Genomic DNA, 24,747 nt, shown 5'->3' on the forward strand with positions numbered 1-24,747 from the left:
CTCCAATAAAATAGAAAATATCGAAGGCATCTACAAATATCTAGAGTCATATGATTTGCCAAAATTGAATCAGGATGATATACTCAACTTAAACAGATCAATTTCAAGTGACAAAATAGAAGATGCCATCAGAACTCTACCAACCAAGAAAAGCCTAGGACCAGATAAATACACAGCTGAGTTCTACAAGGTCTTTAAAGAAGAACTAGTACAAATACTTATTCAATTTATTTCAGGAAATAGAAAAACAGGGAGCACTTCCAAACTCATTCTATGAGGCCAATATCACCTTGATTCCAAAACCAGGCAAAGACACATAAAAAAAAGAAAACTTCAGACCAATATCTCTAATGAGCATAGATGCAAAAATTCTCAATAAAATTCTGGCAAATCAAATACAAAAACATATCAAAAAGATAGTGCACCATGATCAAGAGGGATTCATCCCAGGGATGCAAGGTTGGTTCAACATATGGAAATCAATATCATCACATCAATAGACATAAAGATAGGAAACATATGATCATCTCAATAGATGCAGAAAAAGCATTCAACAAAATACAGCACCCTTTCTTGTTCAACACTAGAAAAATTAGGGATAACAGAAACATATCTCAACATCATTAAGGCTATCTATGCTAAGCCCCAGGCCAAAATCATTCTAAATGGAGAAAAATTGAAGGCATTCCCTCTAAAAACTGGAATAGTCCTTGAAACACTATCCACAGCAATTACACAGATGAAATAAATTAAAGGGATATGGATAGCAAAAAAAGAAAGCAAATTGTCACTATTTGCTGATGATATGATTCTATACCTAGAAGACTCTAACAGTTTCACTAGAAAACTTCTATAACTACTAAATGAATTCAGCAAAGTAGCAGGATATAAAATCAACACCCATAAATCAAAGGCATTTCTGTATATCAGTGTCAAATCCACTGAGAGGGAAATGAGGAAAACTATCCCATTTACAATAGTCTCAATAAAAATTAAATACTCGGGAATCAACTTAACAAAATAGGTAAAAGATCTATATAATGAAAATTACAGAACCCTAAAGAAAGAAATCAAATAAGACCTTAGATGAAAAAAATCTACCTTGCTCTTGGAAAGGCAGAATTAATATTATCAAAATGACCATAATACCAAATGCACTACACAGATTTAATGCAATTCCAGTCAAAATCCCAATGACATTCCTCATAGAAATAGAAAAAGCAATCATGAAATTCATATGGAAAAATAAGAATAGCTAAAGCAATCCTAGCAGGAAGAGTAAAGCAGATGGCATCACACTGTACCAGACTTAAACTATACTGCAGAGCAATAGTAACAAAAACAGCATGGTATTGGCACCAAAACAGACTGGTAGACCAATGGAACAGAATAGAGGACACAGAGACTAACCCACAAAACTACAATTATCTTATATGAGACAAGGCACCAAAAACATGCATAAGAGAAAAGATAGCCTCTTCAACAAATGGTGCTGGGAAAACTGGAAATCGATATACAACAAAATGAAAGTAAACCTCTATCACTCTCCATGCACAAAATTCAACTCAAAATGGATCAAGGACTGGGGCTCAGGATGTGGCTCAAGTGGTAGCACACTTGCCTGGCATGCGTGAGGCCCTGGGTTCGATCCTCAGCACCATATAAAAATAAAATAAAGTAAAGGTATTTAAAAAAATGGATCAAGGACCTAGGAATAAAACCAGAGACTCTGCGTCTAATAAAAGAAAAAGTAGGCCCTAATCTCCATCATGTGGGATTAGGCTCCAACTTCCTTAATAAGACTCCTTTGGTGCAAGAATTAAAATCAAGAATCAATAAATGGGACAGACTCAAACTAAAATGTTTCTTCTCAGCAAAAGGAACAATCTGTTAGGTGAAGAGCGAGCCTACATTTTGGGAGCAAATCTTTACCTCTCACACATCAGATAGAGCACTAATCTCTAGGGTATATAAAGAACTCAAAAAGCTAAGTACAGAAAAGTAAATAACCCAATCTATAAATGGGCCAAGGACCCAAAGAGACACTTCTCAAAAGATGATATACAATCAATCAACAAATACATAAAAAAGTATTCACCATTGCTAGCAATTAAATAAATGCAAATCAAAACTACTCTAAAATTTCATCTCACTCCAATTACAATGGCAGCTATTATGAATACAAACAACAATAAGTATTGGCGAAGATGTGGGGGAAATGGTACACTCATTCACTACTGGTGGGACTGCAAATTGGTGCAGCCAATATGGAATGCAGTATGGAGATTTCTTGGAAAATTGGGAATGGAGCCACCATTTGACGCAGCTATCCCTCTCCTCGGCCTATACCCAAAGGACTTAAAAACAGCATACTACAAGAACAGAGCCACTTCAGTGTTTATAGAAGCACAATTCACAATAGCTAAACTGTGGAGCCAACCTAGATGCCCTTCAATAGATGAATGGATAAAAAATATATGGCATATATACACAATGTAATATTACTCAGCATTAAGAGAATAAAATCATGGCATTTGCAGGAAATGGATGGAATTGGAGAAGATAATGCTAAGTGAAGTTAGCCAATCCCCAAAAAAACAAATTCCAAATGCTTTCTCTGATATAAGGAGACTGATTCATAGTGGGGTAGGGATGGGGAGCACGAGAAGATTAGAGGAACTTTAGATAGGGCAGAGAGGTTGGAGGGGAAGGGAGGGGGCATGGGGTTAGAAATGATGGTGGAAACTGATGGTCATTATTATCCAAAGTACAGGTATGAAGACACGAAGTGGTGTGAATATACTTTGTATACAACCAGAGATACGAAAAATTGTGCTCTATATGTGTAATATGAATTGAAAATATACTGCTGTATTATATAAATAAATAAAATTACTTTTAAAAATCTGGATTTACCACAAAAAAATAATCTAACAAAAACAAAAAAAATATGAATTTTTAAATGTAAAAGGAATTTTTGCAGATTATAAAATGTTATGCTATTATTAATGTCAATACCTGAAAGTATTATAAACTCCCTTTTTTCCTTTTTAATTGAAGTTATTGTTTAATTAATACATAAAAGCGTAAAAATTACACATATTAATGGGGTACCATGTGACACTTCAATACATGTATTCATTGTCTAATGTTTAAATCAGATTATAGGGCTAGGGATGTGGCTCAAGCGGTAGCGCGCTCGCCTGGCATGCGTGCGGCCCTGGGTTCGATCCTCAGCACCACCACATACAAACAAAGATGTTGTGTCTGCCAAAAATTAAAAAAATATATATTAAAAAAAAATTTAAAAAAAAAATAATAAATAATAAATTAAATAAATAAATAAACAAATCAGATTATACATGATCTATCTCCTCATACCTTAATTATTTATTTATGATGAAAATGTTTGAATTTTTTCTTTCAGCTTAAAATACATAGTACATTATCATTACCCATAGTTACTCTACTGTACAATAACACACCAGAACTTTTTGCTCCTATCTATGACTTAGTACCCTTTGGTGAATCTTCCCCCAACTTTTCCACCTCCTAGTCTTCTTGAGCTCTGGTACTGTACTCTCAAGGTCTATGCAATCAACTTTTAGATTTCACACTTGCATAAGATTCTGTGGTGCTTGTCTTCTTGCACTTGGTGCACTTCACTTAACATAATGACCTCCACTTCCATCTAGGCTGTTACAAATAATAGGATTTCTTGCTTTTGTGGCTAAATAACATTCTACTGTGAAAATATACTACATTTTCTTTATTTATAAGCTGATGGATATTTAAATTATTTTCATTTCTTGTTTATTGTAAATAGTGCTACAATAACCAGGGGAGCACAGACATCTCTTTGACATACTGATTTCAATTCCTTTGGATATATACCCTGGAGGGGGACTGCAGGATTACATGGTACTTCAAGTTTTTAAGTTTTTTTTAAACTCAGGGGGCTCTTGGCCACTGAGCCACATCCCCAGCCCTATTATGTATGTTTTTAGAGACAGGGTCTCACTGGGTTGCTTAGCACCTTGCCGTTGCTGAGGCTATCTTTGAACTCACAATCCTCCGGTCTCAGCCTCCTGAGCCACTGGGACTACAAGCATGCACAAATGCACCCAGCAAGTTTTTAAGTTTTTGAGGAACCTCCACGCTGTTTTCCATAAGAAGAGTACTAATTTATATCACCAGCAATGTGCAAAGGTATGAACTTCCTTTATAGCAAAGTGAGAAAGTTGAAAACATTATCTTTTATATGATAATTATTAGCTGTAATAAGAAAACAAATGTGTTCCTCAGGGGAAACTAAATTGTTACTGGCTACTGGTTTCAAAATATTTTTTCATGGAAATTGATACTATAGAAACAAATACAATGAAAGGTGGTCTTCAAAAATATTATAATACCTTATATAGAGAGAGATTATATAAAGAGAGTATAATAGAAAAAGAGACAGAGAAAGAGATGGAGAGAAAGAGAGTTGCTTCTTGTAGCATCCCTCCACAGAATTTGAAAATTTGGGGGAGAAGTACCACTTAACAAGCAATACTTCCCAGATTTAAGAATTATGGTCCAAATATGAGTCTCTGTTGATCTTCTTTAATCCAGAAGTATACCTCAAAATGTTCTAAGAATAAACTTAAAACCTACCTACATGTTCATCCAAGTCAACATTTAAAAGGCTCATGATCAACTAATCATAGTTGCCATCTATGAACCAGAGAGTGAGCCTTCCCCAGACTCAGCATCTGCTGTCACTTACTTGCTCTTAAGACTTCAGAACTGTAAGTAACAAATTTCTGTTATTTAAGCCACCCAGTTATGGTAACTTGTTACAATAATTCAAATGATCTAAAACATAGGAAATTCTCAACTAAGAATTACAAATTTTTCAGAACCTTTCTCAGAACTGGATTATTTGAAATTTGATGTTATTTCCCCACAAAAAAAAAAAACCCTGTTAGGTTGTATTTAATACCTGAGTTGACACTTAAAAATCTAGGTAACATGTAACATGCCTGTGCATATTAAACTATATTCTAACCAACATCCATTCCAGATGGAAGTTCTTAGCAAACTAGGTATAGACAAAAACTACTTTGATTTGTAAAGATCATCTTCAAAACCTACAACTAAGATAATATTTAATGGCGAAAATGCATGCTTTCTCCTGAAAATCAGAAATGGTCTGCTCTCACCACTTCTGTTCAACACCATACTGATAGTGTTAGTTGGTACAATTAAATAAATACAATAAATGACATCAATATTGTAAGATACGAAATCTCTCAAAGATGTTTTATGGATTCAATGCAATCCCAAATAAAATTCCTAGGAGGCATTTTCATATAAATTATCAGGCTAATTTTAAAATTCATACAGAAATGTAAAGAACCTAAGCTAGCAAAACAAAGCTGTAAGACTAATACTACCTGATTTAAAAACTTATTATAAAGCTACATTAATCAAAATGATATGGCAATAATATTAAATTTTAAAATAGATCAATGAAACAGAACAGAATCTAGAAATAAAGCCATATATATAGAGAACTAAGTTTCAACAAAACTTCAATACTGATTCAGTGTATATAATGGTAAGAATTTTTAATAAATGATGCTTAAATAATTGTATATCCAAACACCCTAAAATTGGATTTTAATATTGCAACACCCCACAAATTGCACAAAGATCAACTCAAAATCAATCATGAAATTAAAACTATAAGCCCCTACAAGAAGTAGATGGGAAATTCTTGTGACTCAGGCTTAAGGAAAGATGTCTTAGATATAAGAACAAAAGCACAGTTCATAACAGGACAAACTCATAATAAACTCCATCAAAATTACAAACATCTATTCTCGGAAAAACATTGTTTTTTTATTTTTATTTGTTTTTTTAGTTATACATAACAGTAAAATATAATTTGACATATTATACATACATGGAGTATAACTTCCCATTCTTGTGGTTGTACATGATGTGGAGTTACACTGGTTGTTATGTCCGATGGTAAAGCATTGTTAAGAGAATGAAAAGACAAGTCACAGACAAGGGAAAAAAATGTTCCAAAATTGTTGAAGGACTTGCATCCAGAATATATAAAGAACACTCAAATATAGGTAATCAGAAAATGCACCTTGTCATTGGCATATGACTAGTGAAATACATGTATATATTTAGTTTCAATTATATAAAAATATTAGCTTTACAAAAGGTGATCTTGCCATTTGCAACAACATGTTAAACTTGGAGGACATTATGATCGGTGAAATAAATCACAAACAGAAAGTAAAATACTGCCTGGTCTCTCTTATATATGGCATCCAAACGGATGAAATACATAGATAACAGTAGAACAGTGGCTACCAGAGGCAATCGGGGTGTAGCAATGGGGAGATATAAGACAAACAGTATGCACTGCAGTTATGAAGGATGCATAAGTTCATAGATCCATGTACAGCATGAAGGCTAGTATATAACATTTATCATATAATAGAAATTTTCCTTTTTTTTTTTAGTTTCGATGCAATACCAGGACACACCTAGACATAATCACAAAAGCATGGAACCCAACCTGCTAGGATTCATCCCCAGCACTTCTCCCTCAATCCCCTCCCTTCCTCCACTCCACTGATCCTTCTTCAATTGATTTACAGTTTGCGTTTGTTTTTTTAATTAGTGTCCTGTGGATACACCTGATACTGGAAACCACTTCCAAGAGAATAGATTTTAGGTGTTTTGGTCAAACACACAAAAAAGTAACTGTTCGATGATGGATATGTTCCTTTGCTTGATAGTAGTTGTCATTTAACTCTGTATGAGTACATAAAAACATGTTGCACACCTTAAATATATACAAGGGGGAAAAGACAAATCGTGGCCTAATTTAAAATGGCAAAAGATTTGAACAGATGTTCAATGAAAGATAAACACATAGCAAATAAATAAAAATAAAAACATGTTCAATATCAGTAATCATTAGGGAAATACAAATTAAAATCACAATGAGAAACCAGTATAGACATTCTAGAATGACTAAAATTAAAAGGACTGACCACACAAATGTTGGTGACAATATTTAAAAAATTGGAGCTCTCATATGCTGCTGCTGGAAATTTCTCTTTTTTTAATTTTTATTTTTTATTAGTTGCTCGAGACAATACAATGATCTTGACATATCATACATTTGATTCAAATGGGGTATGAATTCTCATTTTTGCTGGAAATTTCAAATGTTACAACTTTGGAAAACAGTTTGGAAGTTTCTTAAAAAGTTAAGCATGCATCCACCATTTGATATAATTATTTCACTCCTAGCTATTTATACAAGACAAAGAAAAAAAGACTTCATACAAAAATTTGTATACAAAAGTTGCTAGCACTTTTATTTATAATAGCTAAAAGCTAGAGACAATTCAAATACATCAGATTCCTTGATTGAGGCTGTATCCTGTAAGATTGTTTTTGTCCAACAAGAGACTAGCACAGCCTAGCTAGTTTCAAACCTAGCTAGAACCAGTTTCAAACCAGCCGAAATACCTCTAAGGCCTCTCTGTGATAGGTTATCTAGGGCTGCTTTTCCCCACTTCAAATTTACAAGATTATCCTTGGCCTCAAGGTAAACACACATAGAAGAATTACAGATAGTATTGTTCATTGGTTGATTAGTAAAATAATCAAGTGATTGGTTTATCAATACTTCATTATATCTGTGAGATGTTTGAAGTAAGCAAAAGATACTATATTTTAACTTATATAGGAAAAACAAAATTTTAAAGAAAGGAAATTAAGACATGCCTCAAGGGAAGAAAATAATAAGAATAAGCACAGAGGTGTCTCTTGACACTCTTCTCCTTTGAGAACCATTAAATGTATCCTCAAGGATCAGGAGAAACAAGCTAACTTACTGCCTGACAAGCTCTGCTTATTAAACCTCCACCCTTTGGTCAAAAAAATCAAGGATACATATCACAATCATCACCTTGTCTCTCCTCCTGGTTATCCCTAAAAAGATCATCATTGCTCTCAAAGAAAACTTCTGAGAGGCTTCAGTTTGGGATTTCCTCTGCTGACACAGGTGAGAAAATGATGTCACGTTTAGAAGAGTAAAAAAAATAATCATATAGTTGCAGAATCTAGTATTCTTAACCCACAGTTCTCTAAATTTACTATGGTTATATACATACAATCAATATTTCTTAAACTCTTTTTCTTTCTTCTTCTTCTTCTTTTTTTTTTTTTGTCAATACTAGGGATTAAATCTGGGGTGTGTTCTACATCTGGGCTACATCCCAGCCCCTTTTTTTATATTTTTGAGATAGGGTGTCACTAAGTTGCCCAGGCTGATCTTGAACGTACCATCCTTCTGCCTCAGCCCTTCCAGTAGCTGGGATTACAGTTGTGCACCAGTGAGCCTGGCTTCTTAAACCCTTACTGGTCAGGCACTGCTCAAGGTGCAAAAAGACATATTTTGTCTTTCAGAATCTTTATGCTAGCCCCTTTTAAAAGGCATGATTATGCGCTCTTTTATTGGTACATTGCAATAATGCACAATATTGGGATTCATCATGCCATATTTCACACACACATAACAATTTGATTAAGCTTGTTCCCCAGTGCCTTCCCTTTCCCTCTCCTCCCTCCCCGAAATCTGCTTGCTCTACTCTGGTGATTGTCCTTCTCTTCATATTATTGTATTATTATTTTAATTGCTGCATTATAATCACAAATGTAAGCAGATTCATTGTGACATATGGACACAATTACACCTATTTTATACCTAAATATAATATACATTAACTTCTTGTGATTGGTAAAGAAAGCATTTGTCTCTAAATTCAGGCTTTTTTGTTAAACACAGCTGCCCAATATTGTCCCAATCTAGACAAAGTTCCTTTTTGTAGGTATTTTCTAGAAACCAGCAGCCCAGTGTCACAGACAAGGTCGTCCCCTTACTGAATCTGCAAACTAGCTACCGGAGGAAACTGCGTTGTCATGAGTCTTCTCTGGACTGACTGTATATGGGGGAATTCACAGAGTCAGGTACCAAGACTTCTACTGTACTGAAACTTGGGAGAAATTTAGTATATCCAAGATGTGCCCTCCTCACACACCATGTATGACACAGCTGCCTCACTCAGCATAGTCTATTTCAACTTTTCTGGGATTGACTAATTTAGCAAGTAGACAATCCTCTCCCCATTAAAAAAAAAAAAAAAAGACAATGGTGGCTGGTGGCTGTTAGTCTATAGTCCAGGCCACCTGGATCCATAAATGCAACATGGTACACATATTCACAGTGTAGCAGATGCACAGTGAATTGGCTAGACATGTTATGGGTTTGGTTTGGTTTGGTTTGGTTTTTCTGCAGTGCTGGGCATGGAACCCAGGACATCACACATACTAGGCAAGTGCTCTACCACTGAGAAACATCTGCAGCGTGGATTTTTGTTTTATATGGTTTGTTTTTGTTTTGTTTTGTTTTGTTTTGTTGACAGCTTCTGTTCTGACTCGTGGCAGGTAAACATCATAGTTTCTTCTTCACAGAGAGAATAGGTAATAAAAGGTGAGGAGCAATGCCATCCGGGTGAATATGCCATGTTGAGCATAAAATGGTGTTGGCCCACCCAGAATGGTTTCTAGCTCTTTCCTGTTCTCTAAAGAGTTGTGTAAGATTTTCTGACAAGGAATTACTCTGAGAGAAAGGGATTTCATTCAAAGGTCTAACATAACTGTTTTCTCAGTTTGTAAAGAGTAATCTACTGCTACTTGGAACATAAAATGTAGAGGAACAAAAATAGGAAGGGGGATCTCTGTTAGGATGCTACTGCAGGAATTAGGGGGAAAGAGTGATAATCTGAATTTAGGACATGACAGTAGGAAATAAAAAGAGAAGTGTAGGAGTCACATTTTGGTCACAGAAGCAGCAAGACCTGCCAGTGAATTGGATAACTAAAAGAAACCTTATAATAGGCTCCACTGGTACTGGGAATGCATCTCAGTGGTTGAGCGTTTGCCAAGAATGTATAAGGCCCTGGGCTCAATCCCCAGTACTGCAAAAAAAATTTTTTTAAAAAGGATAATTTTAAAAATCTTCTTATTTGAAAATATAATTTTTATTAAATTTTTATTTAAAAAATAAAATAAATAATATTTATACCATTAGAGCTCTTTATTTGAGGAGTTTGTTTTCCATTAGGATGACAGTTGGAAAACCAGAGGGAAGAAGTTCTTGAACATTAACAAAATCATTTGGCACAGAAAAAAAAATTTGAAATAATGAGCAAAGTTATTATTTCAAAATATAACCTTTTAGAAACATCCTGAAAAATGCCTTTGCCGCAGTCTGGCTGGGCACAATCAGGAGCCACTTGTCAAAAGAAACTAACTTTATTTTTAGAACCACACACGCCAAACAAAACAGCCTCTCAGGAAAAACCCTCAGAGCCTCAACTGCCACCACCGGCTTTCCACAAGCCTCTCTCTCCCACACAAGCTTCTCTCCCCCTCCCACAATCCTCCTGCTCTTGAGGCCGATTGGTTGGGTCATGTGGGCGGAGCCAAAAAAGTCCCCCAATGAGCAGCTCCGTGGTCTGAAAGGGCAGGGAAACAGCCCAATGAGCATCACCGCAGAGGAGCCAATCAGCTAGATGTTGCTGGGGCCGCTGTGAGCCAATCATCAGCCGGCAGCTGGAAGTTTGCTGGCAGCTGGAAGTTTGCTGGGGCCCCTTCGGCTGTGGCTCTGAACATGCCTTAATTAAAAATGCCTAATTGTAATTAGTAACTTTTGATTTACAAAGAACTGAGCAGTGACTTTTTCCCTTCAGTGTTACTAAAGCTATAGATCTTTAAAAAAGGATTTTTTTAAATTTATGTAACTTAAAATACAAAAGTCACCTACATCTTTTATAGTAAATGTTCCCATGAATCACTCCTTCCATTAATTGGCAGTTAATAGATTCTCATGGCTCCAACATTCATTAATATCCCCATTCAAAAAAGTAGCATTATCTTATACAGTTGCTTCAAATATGGACATATTCTTAAATTTTTCATGCTAAAACAGAAAAGCCCACAGCAAAATACATTAGATATTTTTATGTATGATTTAAATTCATCTTCAAAGGAAATGAATGTTTAGAACCTAGTCTCAGTTCCTGATCACATGTCCTTAAAATCAGAGCTGAAAGAGGACTTAAAAAATATAAGTCTGTGGTACAAGGCCCAGGACCTATTCCTCTCACAGTTCAGGCATTAAAAGGACTGAAGTAATATAAATTAAGACATGAACCAGCAGCATCTTGGAAAATTTTATTGGACACATGAGTCCAACTCTCATAGAAGTCAGATAAAATCTAGAACTATATCTAGGTAGGAGAGGAACAATTTTTTAATTATACAAGATCCAAAATATTAATCATTTTGCTAGTCCCCTTCCAAAAAAAATACACTGTAATCAACAGTCTCTCTCATCACTATGTGCCATTTATTCAGGAAAGCCTTACTGTTTTTCAACATTCAAAATAGATTATTGTTAGACTCCTTGGATAACTATGCTATCTTTCAAGATACTTTATGATTGATTAATTGATGCTATATTCCAGACAATGAAAAAATATATATGTTCATGTTTCTACTGCATGTCTTATTTATAAAAGATTATAATAATAAAGATCAAGAACTGAGTACAGGATTATGTAACAAAGGTTGTTGGGTTTTTTAACTAGAAAATATAAAGCAAGCCACTATGAGAAGTATAATTACCCAGAGTCATTCTGTCTTGTGCTCCCAAGCAGTAGTGGGGAGAAGGATCAAAAAAAATGAACATTTTTTTCTTCAAGTTGCCTGCTAAACTTTAACATTAGATCAATAATGACAGGTTCCACAGTCGGTATAAATGGAATAAGAACCACTCAGACATTCCCAACACACAAAATCAAAAATCTGTTTCAACAAATTAAGACTGATTCTACCTCCTGGCTGCACCTAACCTCAAGAGCTGAAGAACTGTTTTAACCTAAGTGAGAGGCAGCTATTTCCTAAAATCAACTTGAAACTTTACTCCTGAAATTGGTCAGGTACATTACCAATAGCATGAAACAACAAGCTACTTAACTATCTCCCAAAAAAGGAGGGGGGATTCCAAATTGTCCCAAGGATCCCCTCTTCTACCACTATACAATATGAATCAGCTTTGCCCCAAATAGATGTATCTCTCTGGGAATTGAGGGAGTACAGTTATTCATTAATTTTATGAACACTTATTGGGAATTTTCTAGGTGCAAACATTTAGTTAATTCCCAATCATTCTAGTAGAGTAACTTCCCAAGTAAATTGACATGAAGCCCATGGCAAAGTATTATTTGCTTCTTACTGCTCAGGAAGATGCTCCTGAGTGAGCCAACTCAAAGAACTCTTTCTTGGTAGAAGCATATGAGAAAGCAGTAGGTACAACAAGGAAATACCTGGTTTAAATCACAGGGTTGATCACAGGGCTTATCAAGATGAATTTCGCAGAGTAACTGTAATTTACATCCTGCATTCAAGTGTTCTCCTAAACCATGCTTGGGGACAATTTTCTTTATCACTCCTGAAATAGTCTCTCTTGGGAATGAATGAATGGAACAGATTTTATATAACCATCTACTCTAAAAAAAGAAAAAGTACTTCCAAGAAGAGAGGTACCCAGCAGTACATCACCAGAAGAAAGAAAAAGAATATATACTTGGTTTATAAATTCTACACAAAAACAAGGAAGTAACCAACATAAGGAAAGAAGAGTCTTGCCTAGCATGTGTGAGGTACTGAATTCAATTCTAAGCACCACATAAAAATAAATAAATAAAGGCTGGGGATATAGCTCAGTTGGTAGAGTGCTTGCCTTGCATGTACAAGGCCCTGGGTTCAATCCCTACCACCACAAAAAAAAATAAAGTTGAAGTAAATAAATAAAATAAAGATATTGTGCCCATCTACTGCTTAAAAATATATTTTTAAAAAAAAACTAGAGCAGAGTGGCTGAGATAATGATTGACATGAAGCATGAAGGGAGAGTCCATGTGTAAGTGATATGCTATTTCTTGACCTCAGTGGTAGTTACAATGGTGTTTTCTTTATAATAATTTATTAAACTATATTTTATTTACTACATATGTTCCATACATTTCCTAATAAAGAAATTTCTGTGTCTATACACTGATACTCACTGACTTCTGGTGTCTTTCACAGATCAACATCTATAATCAAACAGGACATTATTTCAGGAATAGAGGAAAAAATCTACCTACTGCTGTATAAATGTTAATTGCAATTATGAAGATGACTTAAAAACATATTTGGGGTGGCTGGGGATACAGCTCAGTAGGTAGAGTCTTGCCTTGCATGCACAAGGCCCTGGGTTCGATCCCCAGCACACACATACAAAAAAAATCTGGGTTTTAATTTGTCTTTGCACTATTGTTTGGTAATTGTGTGTGATTTTACAGCTCACAGACACATGAAAACCTTCAGCTTCCTCAGTAACTCCAGCACCATCACTGGCTTCATCCTCCTGGGCTTCCCTGGACCCAGGGAGAAGCAGATCTTCCTCTTCGTGCTCTTCTCCACTGTCTACCTCCTGACCCTCATGGGCAATGGTTCCATCATCTGTGCTGTGCGCTGGGATCAGAGACTCCACACCCCTATGTATATCCTGCTGGCCAACTTCTCCTTCCTAGAGATCTGGTATGTCACCTCTACAGTCCCCAACATGTTGGCCAACTTCCTGTCTGACACCAAGGTCATCTCCTTCACTGGGTGCTTCCTGCAGTTCTATTTCTTCTTCTCCTTGGGTTCTACAGAATGCTTCTTTCTCGCAGTTATGGCATTTGATCGGTACCTTGCTATCTGCAGGCCCCTACGCTATCCAACCATTATGACGAGACATCTTTGCACCAATCTTGTGGTCAGCTGCTGGGTTCTTGGTTTTCTCTGGTTCTTGATTCCCATCATCATCATTTCCCAAATGTCCTTCTGTGGATCCAGGACTATTGACCACTTCCTCTGTGATCCAGGTCCTCTTCTAGCACTCACTTGCAAAAGAGCTCTTTTAATAGAACTTGTCTTCTCCTCCTTAAGTCCTCTGCCTCTTGTTATCCCCTTTCTCTTCATCATGGGGTCTTATATTCTTGTCCTCAGAGCTGTAATGAAGGTCCCATCAGCAGCTGGAAAAAGAAAGGCCTTCTCCACCTGTGGGTCTCACCTGGCTGTGGTCTCACTCTTCTATGGCTCAGTACTGGTCATGTACGGAAGCCCAACTTCTGAGCATGAAGCTGGGATGCAGAAGATTGTGACTCTGTTTTATTCTGTTCTGACCCCACTCCTTAACCCTGTGATATATAGTCTTAGGAACAAAGACATGAAAAAAGCTCTGCAGAAATTTCTAGGAACATAAAAAGTATTAATCAAAAACACCCCTGAGCAATAAACTTGTACTTAACTTTTACAGATTTTTTAAAAATTTGTATTTATTCAGATAATATGCATATTAATATTGACCAAAACCTGTAACCCCTATGGCATGGTTCCATAAATCTTGACCATTTATTCTGTTGCTTAGCTGCTTTAATTTTTTTTTACCAAATGCTAGGCTTTGTATTTTAAACATGACTAAGGCAATGAACATAGTAACTCCAATCCTTATAACAATTAGAGTAGAAGCATATTGTTTGGATCCCATTTAAGGATTGTTCTTAGGTGTTCGTAAAATGAATTAGTTGAGGTCTTATGCCTAAATTATTCCCCTTACTCTAGGAACATAGCTTTTCTGGGATTCAGCTACAAGCCTGGACTGTTTCCACAGCGGCAAGCTTAGCAGGTTTTGACCACAATTTCTGTACTCCTTGAACTCTCTGACTCCCAAAACTGCTTGGCTGTTTAGATTCTTACCTCTAGCTTCTACCAAATTTCTTGAAATCTCATTTTATATATAAACAACATAGAAATCCAAAAAGCCCTTGAAGGAAGATTGTATCATGTTTTGGGCCTTACTTCTCTGTAATTCTCTCTAGGATTTCTATCTCAAGCCCCAACTGCTTTGACAGCTCTGGATTCCAAATGCTCTGGATCTTTTGGTTTTGGAGAAACTATTGCTCTCTCCTCAACATTTATTCCTCTCATTCTTTCCCATGTGGCTTCACCTCTGCATGTGCCCCTTCCCCAGTGAACTGTTGGCATGAGCTGTCCATCAGCTGTGTGTAGACTGTTGCACATAGTAGCCTCCTGAGGAGATAGGTCTGGCATTGCAAACTCCCTGTAACACCCTCTCAGGGACTGATCATCTGATGCAGGTGAACCTCCCCCTCAAGTTCTGCCTAAGATCCCACACTGCACCTGAGATTGGTATGACCTGCCAAGATGTAAATGAATCTGCTGACCACAATGACATCACAAAGCAGGACTCCCCCTTGAAACCTTACCTCTGCCTTTGATGTAGCCTCTTAAATAAACAACCAGAGCCATTTTGTTTTTGTCTAGTTCAAGAACCCATGTGCACTAGATCTATCAGGGGCTTCACTTTTGTAAATATATTTCTGAGTGTTTATGTTTTATTATTTATTAATTATTTGAGACATTAAGACTTAGGGTGGCTTAATTATTTGTGATATTAAGATTTAGAGTGGCTATTTAGGGTGGCTCAAATTCCTCTAGGCAGAAGGACCCTCCAATGAGACTCTGGCCGTCTTCCCCTTGAAACACTGTCACATATCCTCAGGAGGAAACATGTGGCAAATATGGAACTCACCCACTTGTTTTTTCTATTTGCCTTGGAATTCTAGACCCTGAAGTCTTGATTGATTGCCTTATATATTTTGACCATATTTTACAGTTATTTTTGATGGCAACTACTTTTGGTTTAATACATGCTGCTCAGTCATGAATATAACCAGAAAGTCTTTTATATCTAAATTCCACAATTCTTACTTCTTCACTCACTCTCAAATGCACTTACTTTTAGTAAGTGCAAAAACCACAAATTAGAGATAGATGGACAGATGGAGGTGGCCTAACCCTGTCTGGGCTATGGATCTGCTTTCAATTTCATTGTAACCAGCTCCAAATACCTGAGGACTCCTCCCCTGCAAGCAAAAGGGGAAAGGTGGCTCACCATAACGTGGGAGGTAAAACCAGGACCACAGAAACATATCCTGGCCATTTGTTTTAATGAGAGGCACCTGATAATAATGGATCAGTACAAACATTTACTTGGGATTTATACTGGAAATTTGAACAGGTTCTCCCTAAACTTCCTCCTAGACCTCAAGTGAAATGCCTTCACCTTTTAATACCTATTTTTCAGTTGAAGAAAATGAAAATTGGGAATCAGAGATTGATTTGCCAAGGATAATAATTTTAATTATAAAAATTAAAATTACCTTTCTAGCACTCTTTTTTATTAGTTCTTTTCACATATGTTTACCTATTATGTGCCAGATACTCTTCCTGGTAACAGTGGTATAATAACTTGAATGAATGGAAAAAAAATTGACACATAAATAAAAAGACTGCTGGTGTGTCACCTGGCCACCACTCTTTTCAATAGCCTTAGTTGCTTTATCTTAGTAACTAACTTTATATTTCTATCATTAGTACTTCTCACTCATTCGCCGGTCATATCACTATAATTTTGCTTCCTTAATTCACATAAAGAACAACATTTGAATAAGAAAGTGAACAAAAAAATATATAAACAGTATCAAAAAATATTCTTAAACATATGGACTGAGCACTCATTCATAAAAAGAGAAAAGCAAAAAAGCTTATAATGTTGTCTGATTTCAACCTATCAGACTGACAAAGATCAAAAAGTTTGATAATACACTGTATGGTTGATTGTACTGAAATGGGTTCTCTCACACTTAACAGAAGAAGTGTAAGTTTTACAAACTCTAGGATTGACTAGGTAACTTTAACCCAGCAATTCAATTTTTTGGATATTTAGCCTGTTGATATTCTCATCCATGTGAGAAATGACAAAAGAACAAGAATATTTGTTGTAGCACTGTTGTAAGAGTAAAATGTTGACAAAGCTTCAGTTCCCATTAAAAGAGGACTAGTTAAACAAGTTATGGTCAGTCACACAATGGAATACCATATCTTCAATTTTATAAAATATGAAGCAGTTCCATTTGTAATATCTTCAAGATATATTAAGTGAAAAAAGCAAAGGAAGCAGTAGTATATTGCAGCTACCTGTCACCTAAACATGTTTGATATCCAAGGAGATGGAGACCAAAAGAATTGATAACTTGGGTTACTTTAGGCAAGGAGAATTTGGTATTTAAAGAACAAGGGAGACAAAAGCACTATGCAAATTTTACTCAATTCTGATTAAGGTTCTGATGATGTTCTTCAAGGAAATAGAAAAAGCAGTCAGGAAATTCATTTGGAAAAATAAGAGGTCCAGAATAGCCAAAGCAATCCTCGGCAAAAAAAAAAAGTGAAGCAAGAGGCATCACAATGCCAGACCTTAAATTATACAGAGCTATAGTGAAAAAAACAGCATGGTATTGGCACCAAAACAGACATGAAGACTAATGGAACAGAAGGCACAAAACCAAACCCACATAAATACAATTATCTCATACTAGATCAAGGAACCAAAAATATACATTGGAGAAAAGATAGCCTGTTCAACAAATGCTGCTTGGAAAACTGAAAATACATATGTAATAAAATAAAATTAGGCCCACATCTCTCACCCTGCAAAAAACTCAATTCTAAGTGAATCAAGTAGCTAGGCATTAGACCAGAGACCCTGCACCTACTAGGAGAAAAACTAGGTCCAAAACTCCATCATGTTGACTTAGGAACCAAATTCCTCAACTAGACTCCTAAAGCACAATAAGTAAAATCAAGAATCAATAGATGGGATGGATTCAAACTAAAAAGCTTTTTCACAGCAAAGGAAACAATCAAGAAAGTAAAGATAAAGCCTACAGAATGGGAGAAAATCTTTGCTACTTGCACCTCAGATATAGCACTAATCTCCAGGATATATAAAGAACACAAAAAACTTAATACCAAATAAAATAAAATAAACCAATCAATAAATTGGCAAAGGAACTAAACAGACACTTCACAGAAGAAGAAATACAATAGACAACAAATATATAAAACAGTGTTCAACATCACTAGCTATTAGAGAAATGCTACATTAAAACTACACTGAGATTCCATCTCACTCTAGACAGAATGGCAAATATCAATAATACGAGTAACAATAAATGTTGACAAGGATGTGGGGAAAAAAGGTACACTCATACTTTGCTAGTGGGACTGCAAACTGGTACAACCACTCTGGAAAGCAGTATGGAAATTCCTCAGAAAATTGGAATGGAACCACCATCTGATCCAGTTATCCCACTTTTCTGGTTATACCCAAAGAACTTAAAATGAGCATCATATAGTGACTCAGACACATCAATGTCTATAGCAGCTCAATTCACAATAGCTAAGCTATGGAATCAACCTAGGTGCCCTTCAATAGATGAATGGATAAAGAAAATATGGTACATGTAACAATGTAATATTACTCAGCCTTAAAGAAGAATGAAATTATGGCATTTTCCAGTAAATGGATAGAATTGGAGACTACCATGCTAAGTAAAATAAGCCAATCCCCCACAAAAAAAATGCTGAATGTTCTCTCTGATATGTAGATGCTGACTCACAATAGGCAGGGGGAGGGAAGAGTGGAGGTTCTACAGATTGGACAGGGAGGATGGGGGGAAGGAAGAAGGGATGGAATGAGAAAGTAGAATGAATAGATCATAAATTTTCTATGTTCATATATGAATACACAACCAGTGTAACTTCATATCATGTACAACCACAAGAATGGGAAGTTGTACTCCATATATGTATGATATATCAAAATACAATCTATTGCCATGTATAATTAAAAAGAACAACAACAACAAAAAGGAGGAGCTCTGCTTCCCTGTTACTATGTCCTCAGATGCTTTCCTGAGTCAAGCCCTTCTGCCATGATATTCAACCTGACCTTGGCCCCAGAGTTATGAAGTCAGCCCTTCATGAACTAAACATTTGAAATAATGAGCTAAAATAAACTTTCCTGCTCTATGTTGTTCTTGTCAGGTCTTTTGGTCCAGTAATGCATAAGCTAACTAAAACAGAAATTGGTACCAAGAAGTAGGGTCATTGCTATGACTAACCTGATCATGGTCTGAAGCCTTTAGAGCTGTTTTACTGGAGATGAATAAGAGACATCTTGAAAGGTTTAGAGACACAAACTGAAAAATTTACAAGGCCATAAGCAGAGCTTAATGGGAGATTCTGGTGGGAGCTCAGCAGACTAGAATGCCAATAGGACTGCAGAAGTTTCAGAGGAGAAGAATTCTATTGGAAACTGAACTAGAAGCTATTCATGTTATGTTCTGACAAAGAAGTTGTCTACATTTTGCCAATGTCCTTAGACTTTCTGTGAGGTGGAATTTAAAGGAGGAAATTTCAAGGCAGCACAACATTCAAGGGGTGTCATGGATATTGCTAGCAGCTTTTAGCCACGTTAATTTTGAAAATAGGGAGTAGAAAACAGAGCAAAAAGATTTGAAAATTTTGAAATTTGGCCAGAAAATTGCAAGTAAAACTGGAGCTAAGGAAATTGTGATTGTTAAAGAGATTATAGCCACTAAAGAAATGCTAAGTACGTTACCCAGAAACAATAGGAAAGACAGTTTGAGAGCACCTCAGCAATTGGCAAGATCATACCCATCTCAGTTTCAAGAAGTTAAAAGTAAAAATTCCTTTGAGAAGAAAACAGTGTGGCACACTGCTTGCACAGGAGGGTGCCTAGGAAGTTGTTTCACCATGCTCAGCTACCCAGGCACTCAGTGCCTACTGCAGTATTAGTTCCTGGAGGCTTGGCTACTTCTCAAAAATGATGGGAGACTTTTGCATCAACCACGTGATGTAGTTCTATAGGATTGCAGGATGTTGGAGTGATCATTGAGTGATCACTGAGGCTTCCACCAAGATTTCAAAGGACTATCTGGGAGGCCAAGCAAAGTGCCACAGGGTCAGAGTCCCTGTGGGCTGGCCCTGAGAGTGTGATGCATGAAGATGTGTGGAGGAAGCTGAAACTTCAGTAAAGATCCACTGCTGAGAGCCACAGCCAAGTCAAAATGACACCTGGCATATTGCCAGAGGGAATGGTTGAAGGGTGACTCCAGTGAACCATTGAGATGATGATTTGAATTAAGCTGTATATAAATGCTGTGATGCTGGATTGATTGAATTGTATATGGACCCTGCTCCGGGAATAGGGCGGCTCCAGGAATCTGCGTGGGTGCTCGCTACTTTGGAGTTCCCGTGGAGTTCTCGCAGGGGTTCGGGGAGATTGGGCGCGTGGAGCCCGTTGGAAGGAGTGTGTTCCCGAGTAGTGTGTGTGCAGTGCTGGTGAGAGTTGGGGAATAAAGAGTTGTTGTTTGAACCTACAAGGCTTTGTGGTGGCTTGGTTATTTGTGCCCAGCCAGACTGCGGCATTTGGTGGCCCATGCGGGGAACGCCTGAAGCTTGGAGGTAAGTCAAATTGCTCACCCCTGAGGAAGAGAGAGAGAAAAAACACATTCAAAAAACAATGTGTTCTTGTTTTGATTTATTTTGTTTTTATGTCAAGTTGCCTATCCCTAGAACTTTCTCAGGCAAACTGGGGAAAATGGTTGGCTCAAGGTTTGAAGTTGTTAGCCCCTGAGATAGAGATAGAAATAGACAACAAATATACATTTCAAGAAAATAGGAAATTTGATACAATGCATTTTTGTTCCGTTTTGGTTTCATTCTGTTTTGGTTTTGTTTAGTGTTATCTTTATAGTAGAAATATGGGATCAGAAATTAGTAAAAAAACAAACCGAAAGAGTGTTAAGTAAATTGTGAGAGGTTCAGACTATGATAGAAAACATGGTAGATCAAGCAAAAGAGAAGGTCTCTCGAGCTAGTCAGACAGAGGAAGAAAATTTAAAGGAAGAAAGCTCAGAGGAGAAACAGCTATTAGGGAAAAAGCTACAACAGGAGGCTGCTACTAACACCGTTCTATCACCAGAGGGCGTAATTCAACCAACAGCTCCACCTATGGAGACAGCTGAGTGGCCCTCAACCCCTGTAGTTGATAGATGGGATCCTGAGACAGGACCTCAAAGATTAGCATGCACTGTACTTGAGCAGGCAGGAGGGCAGCGAATTCACCATGCTTTAGATTTCAAAATAGTGAAGCAGCTAAAAGAGGCTGTAACAACCTATGGTACCCAAGCACACTTCACTGTAAGCATGGTTGAATCCATTACCAATTTGGACATGATGCCAGCAGACTGGGCTAGCATGTGTAAAGCTGTGCTAAATGGAGGGCAATATTTGTTATGGAAGGTTGCCAATGAGGAATTTTGCACGGAGACGGCTAGGCGAAATGCAGCAACCGGTTATCCTCAGAGAAATCTAGATATGTTGTTAGGAAAAGGACCTTATGAGGGTCAACTGCAACAAATTGCATATGATCCTGCCATATATTCACAAATTGCTGCAGATGCAGTTAGGGCATGGAAGACTTTACAAGGACATGGAGATTTAATAGGTCAATTATCTAAGGTAATACAAGGAGCTAATGAACCTTATGCTGAATTTGTAGATAGGCTTATTCAAACAGCTACCAGAGTTTTGGGGGATACAGAACAAGCAATGCCATTAATAAAACAACTGGCTTATGAGCAAGCAAATCGTTGGTGCAGAGAGGTCATTAGGCCATGGAACAATGAAGATTTATCAGTGGTCCCTGACTAAAGAAAAGATACAAGCAGCCCATCACCTGGTCAAACAACAATTAGCGGAGGGACATATACAACCTTCTGTATCTCCTCATAATACTCCCATTTTTGTCATTAAAAAAAATCTGGTAAATGGAGATTATTGCAAGATTTAAGAGCCATTAATAATGAGATGGTTATTATGGGACCTGCTCAATTGGGGATTCCTAAATTTTCTGCTTTGCAAAAAACCGGGAATGTTTTAGCTATAGATATTAAAGATTTTTTTTTTTCAATTCCAATTCATCCTGAGGATAGTCCACGTTTTGCATTTACTATCCCTGCACTGAATCATGAAGGTCCTGATCAGAGATATGAATGGAAAGTATTCCCTCGAGGGATGGCTGACAGCCCAACTATGTGTCAAATTTCTGTTAACAAAGCAATCTAGCCACCTAGAAATCAAAATCCTGAACTACAAATATTTCACTATATGGATGAAAGATAAAAACACATTGCTAGAAAGTTATGCCACACTTACAAACTTATTAAAAAATTATAATCTAGAGATAGCAATAGATAAAGTACAATTAAATTTTCCAATTAATTATTTAGGAGTTCTATTATCCTCAACCATGATCCATCCACCAAAACTTCAAATACGAGTAGATCAACTCAAGTCACTTAATGACTTTCAAAAGTTATTAGGAGACACAAATTGGATAAGGCCTTATCTAGGCATACCAACAGGAGAGTTGAGACCTTTATTTGATATCTTAAAAGGTCCATCAGATCCAAATTCACCCGCATGTTAACGCCTGAAGCAAGAAAGGCATTAAAAATTATTAAAACATATATGGAAAATATGCATTTGGATAGAATTGATATAAGTTTGCCTTTATTATTTATTGTAATACCAACAAAAAATATTCCTACAGGAGTATTTTGGCAAGAAGGTCCACTATTGTGGATACATTTATCTTATTCTCCTAACACTATTCTTACTAGGTATCCTGAGGCTGTAGGACAATTAATACTCAAAGGAATAAAAGCAGCAAAGGGAGTGTTTGGAATTTCTCCCAATAAAATTATTACTCCATATACCATGGATCAAATTGATGAGTCAGCTAATGAGTTAAATACTTGGGCAATAATCATGTGCTAATCTAATGTTTCATTTGATAATCACTTACCATCTAATTCTTTATTGTCTTTTTTGGTCTTCGCATCCTGTAGTTTTTCCAAAAATGACAAGAGAAACACCTATCATGAATGCTCCATATTACTCTGCATTAAAAAATGACAAAATCATAGAATTTGCAGGGAAATGGATGGCATTAGAGCAGATTATGCTAAGTGAAGCTAGCCAATCCCTAAAAAACAAATGTCAAATGTCTTCCTTGATATAAGGAGAGTAACTAAGAACAGAGTAGGGATGAAGAGCACGAGAAGAAGATTAACATTAAACAGGGATGGGAGGTGGGAGGGAAAGGGAGAGAGAAGGGAAATTGCATGGAAATGGAAGGAGACCCTCAGGGTTATACAAAATTACATACAAGAGGAAGTGAGGGGAAAGGGAAAAATAATACAAGGGGGAGTAATGAATGACAGTAGAGGGGGTAGAGAGAGAAGAGGGGAGGGGAGGGGAGGGGGGATAGTAGAGGATAGGAAAGGCAGCAGAATACAACAGACACTAGTATGGCAATATGTAAATCAATGGATGTGTAACTGATGTGATTCTGCAATCTGTGTATGGGGTGAAGGTGGGAGTTCATAACCCACTTGAATCAAAGTGTGGAATATGATATGTCAAGAAATGTGTAATGTTTTGAACAACCAACAATAAAAATTTTAAAAAAATAAAATTAAATTTAAAAAAAAAAAATGAATGCTCCAAATATATTCACTGATGGGTCAAATAATGGTACAGCAGCAGTAGTTACCCCTGATCAAACTTTTACATTTTTAGTACCCAAACAATCAGCTCAAAAGGTAGAGCTTAATGCAATATTACAAGCTTTGTGATGTTTAAAGATTCCGTATTTAATTTATTTTCTGATAGTTAGTATATATATAGTTAATGCTATAGTATCCCTTGAAGATGCTGGTAGGATTTCCCCTTCCTCTACTGTTTTCTCTTTGTTTTCTGCTATACAAAGTCTAATCTGGGACAGAAAAGATCCATTCTTTATAGGACATATCAGGGCACATACAGGATTGCCTGGAGTCCTTAGTTTGGGCAATGATTTAGCAGATAAATCTACACATGACATACATATTTTATCTACACTAGAAGAAGCTACAAATTTTCATAAAAGGTTCCATGTCAATGCTAATACTTTAAAAAAGCATTTTAAAATAACTAAGGAACAAGCTAGACAAATAATAAAACAATGTCAAAATTGTGTGACCTTTTTACCACAAGTTAATCTTGGAGTCAATCCTAGAGGACTGATACCTAATCATATTTGGCAGATGGACATCACACACTTGCCAGAATTTGGAAAATTAAAATATTTGCATGTTACAGTTGATACTTCTTCCGGATTTTTGATGGGCTCCCTTCATGCCAGAGGAAAAAAACAAAGATATTGTAGCTCATTGCTTACAAAATTTTGCCACTCTGGACGTTCCAAAACAGTTAAAAACAGATAATGCCCCTGGCTATACCTCTACCTCTTTTAAACAATTTTGCTTATCATTTGGCATTACTCACATAACAGGAATTCCATACAATCCACAGGGACAATACATAGTTGAAAGAGCTCATCAAACTATTAAAATGTACTTATTAAAGCAAAAAGAGGGAATTGGAAAGGGGTATATATCCCCCAAAGATAAACTTAAAATAACCCTTTTTACTCTAAACTTTTTAAATTTGGATTCATCAGGACTTAGTGCTGCGGAAAGGCATATGTGTCCAATAAATGTACATAAGCCCAAG

General features: G+C 36.5%; 1 protein-coding gene across 1 annotated transcript; it reads left to right on the forward strand.

The window, feature by feature from the left end:
- The first annotated feature begins 13,492 nt into the window (after nt 1–13,492).
- LOC124104572 (olfactory receptor 11G2-like) lies at nt 13,493–14,440 on the forward strand. The gene has a single exon (XM_046461590.1). The coding sequence runs from the start codon at nt 13,505–13,507 to the stop codon at nt 14,438–14,440; it is 936 nt and encodes a 311-aa protein (XP_046317546.1). The 5' UTR covers nt 13,493–13,504.
- Nucleotides 14,441–24,747: the final 10,307 nt, after the last annotated feature.

Source organism: Marmota monax, unplaced genomic scaffold, assembly GCF_021218885.2.
Source record: "Marmota monax isolate L192 unplaced genomic scaffold, Marmota_monax_Labrador192_F-V1.1 WCK01_AAM20220418_F8-fsc00001, whole genome shotgun sequence".
NCBI lineage: Eukaryota > Metazoa > Chordata > Mammalia > Rodentia > Sciuridae > Marmota > Marmota monax.

What these genes read in the sequence shown, in the direction of transcription:
- LOC124104572 (XM_046461590.1), top strand. Translation starts at nt 13,505, where the DNA reads ATGAAAACCTTCAGCTTCCTCAGTAACTCCAGCACCATCACTGGCTTC.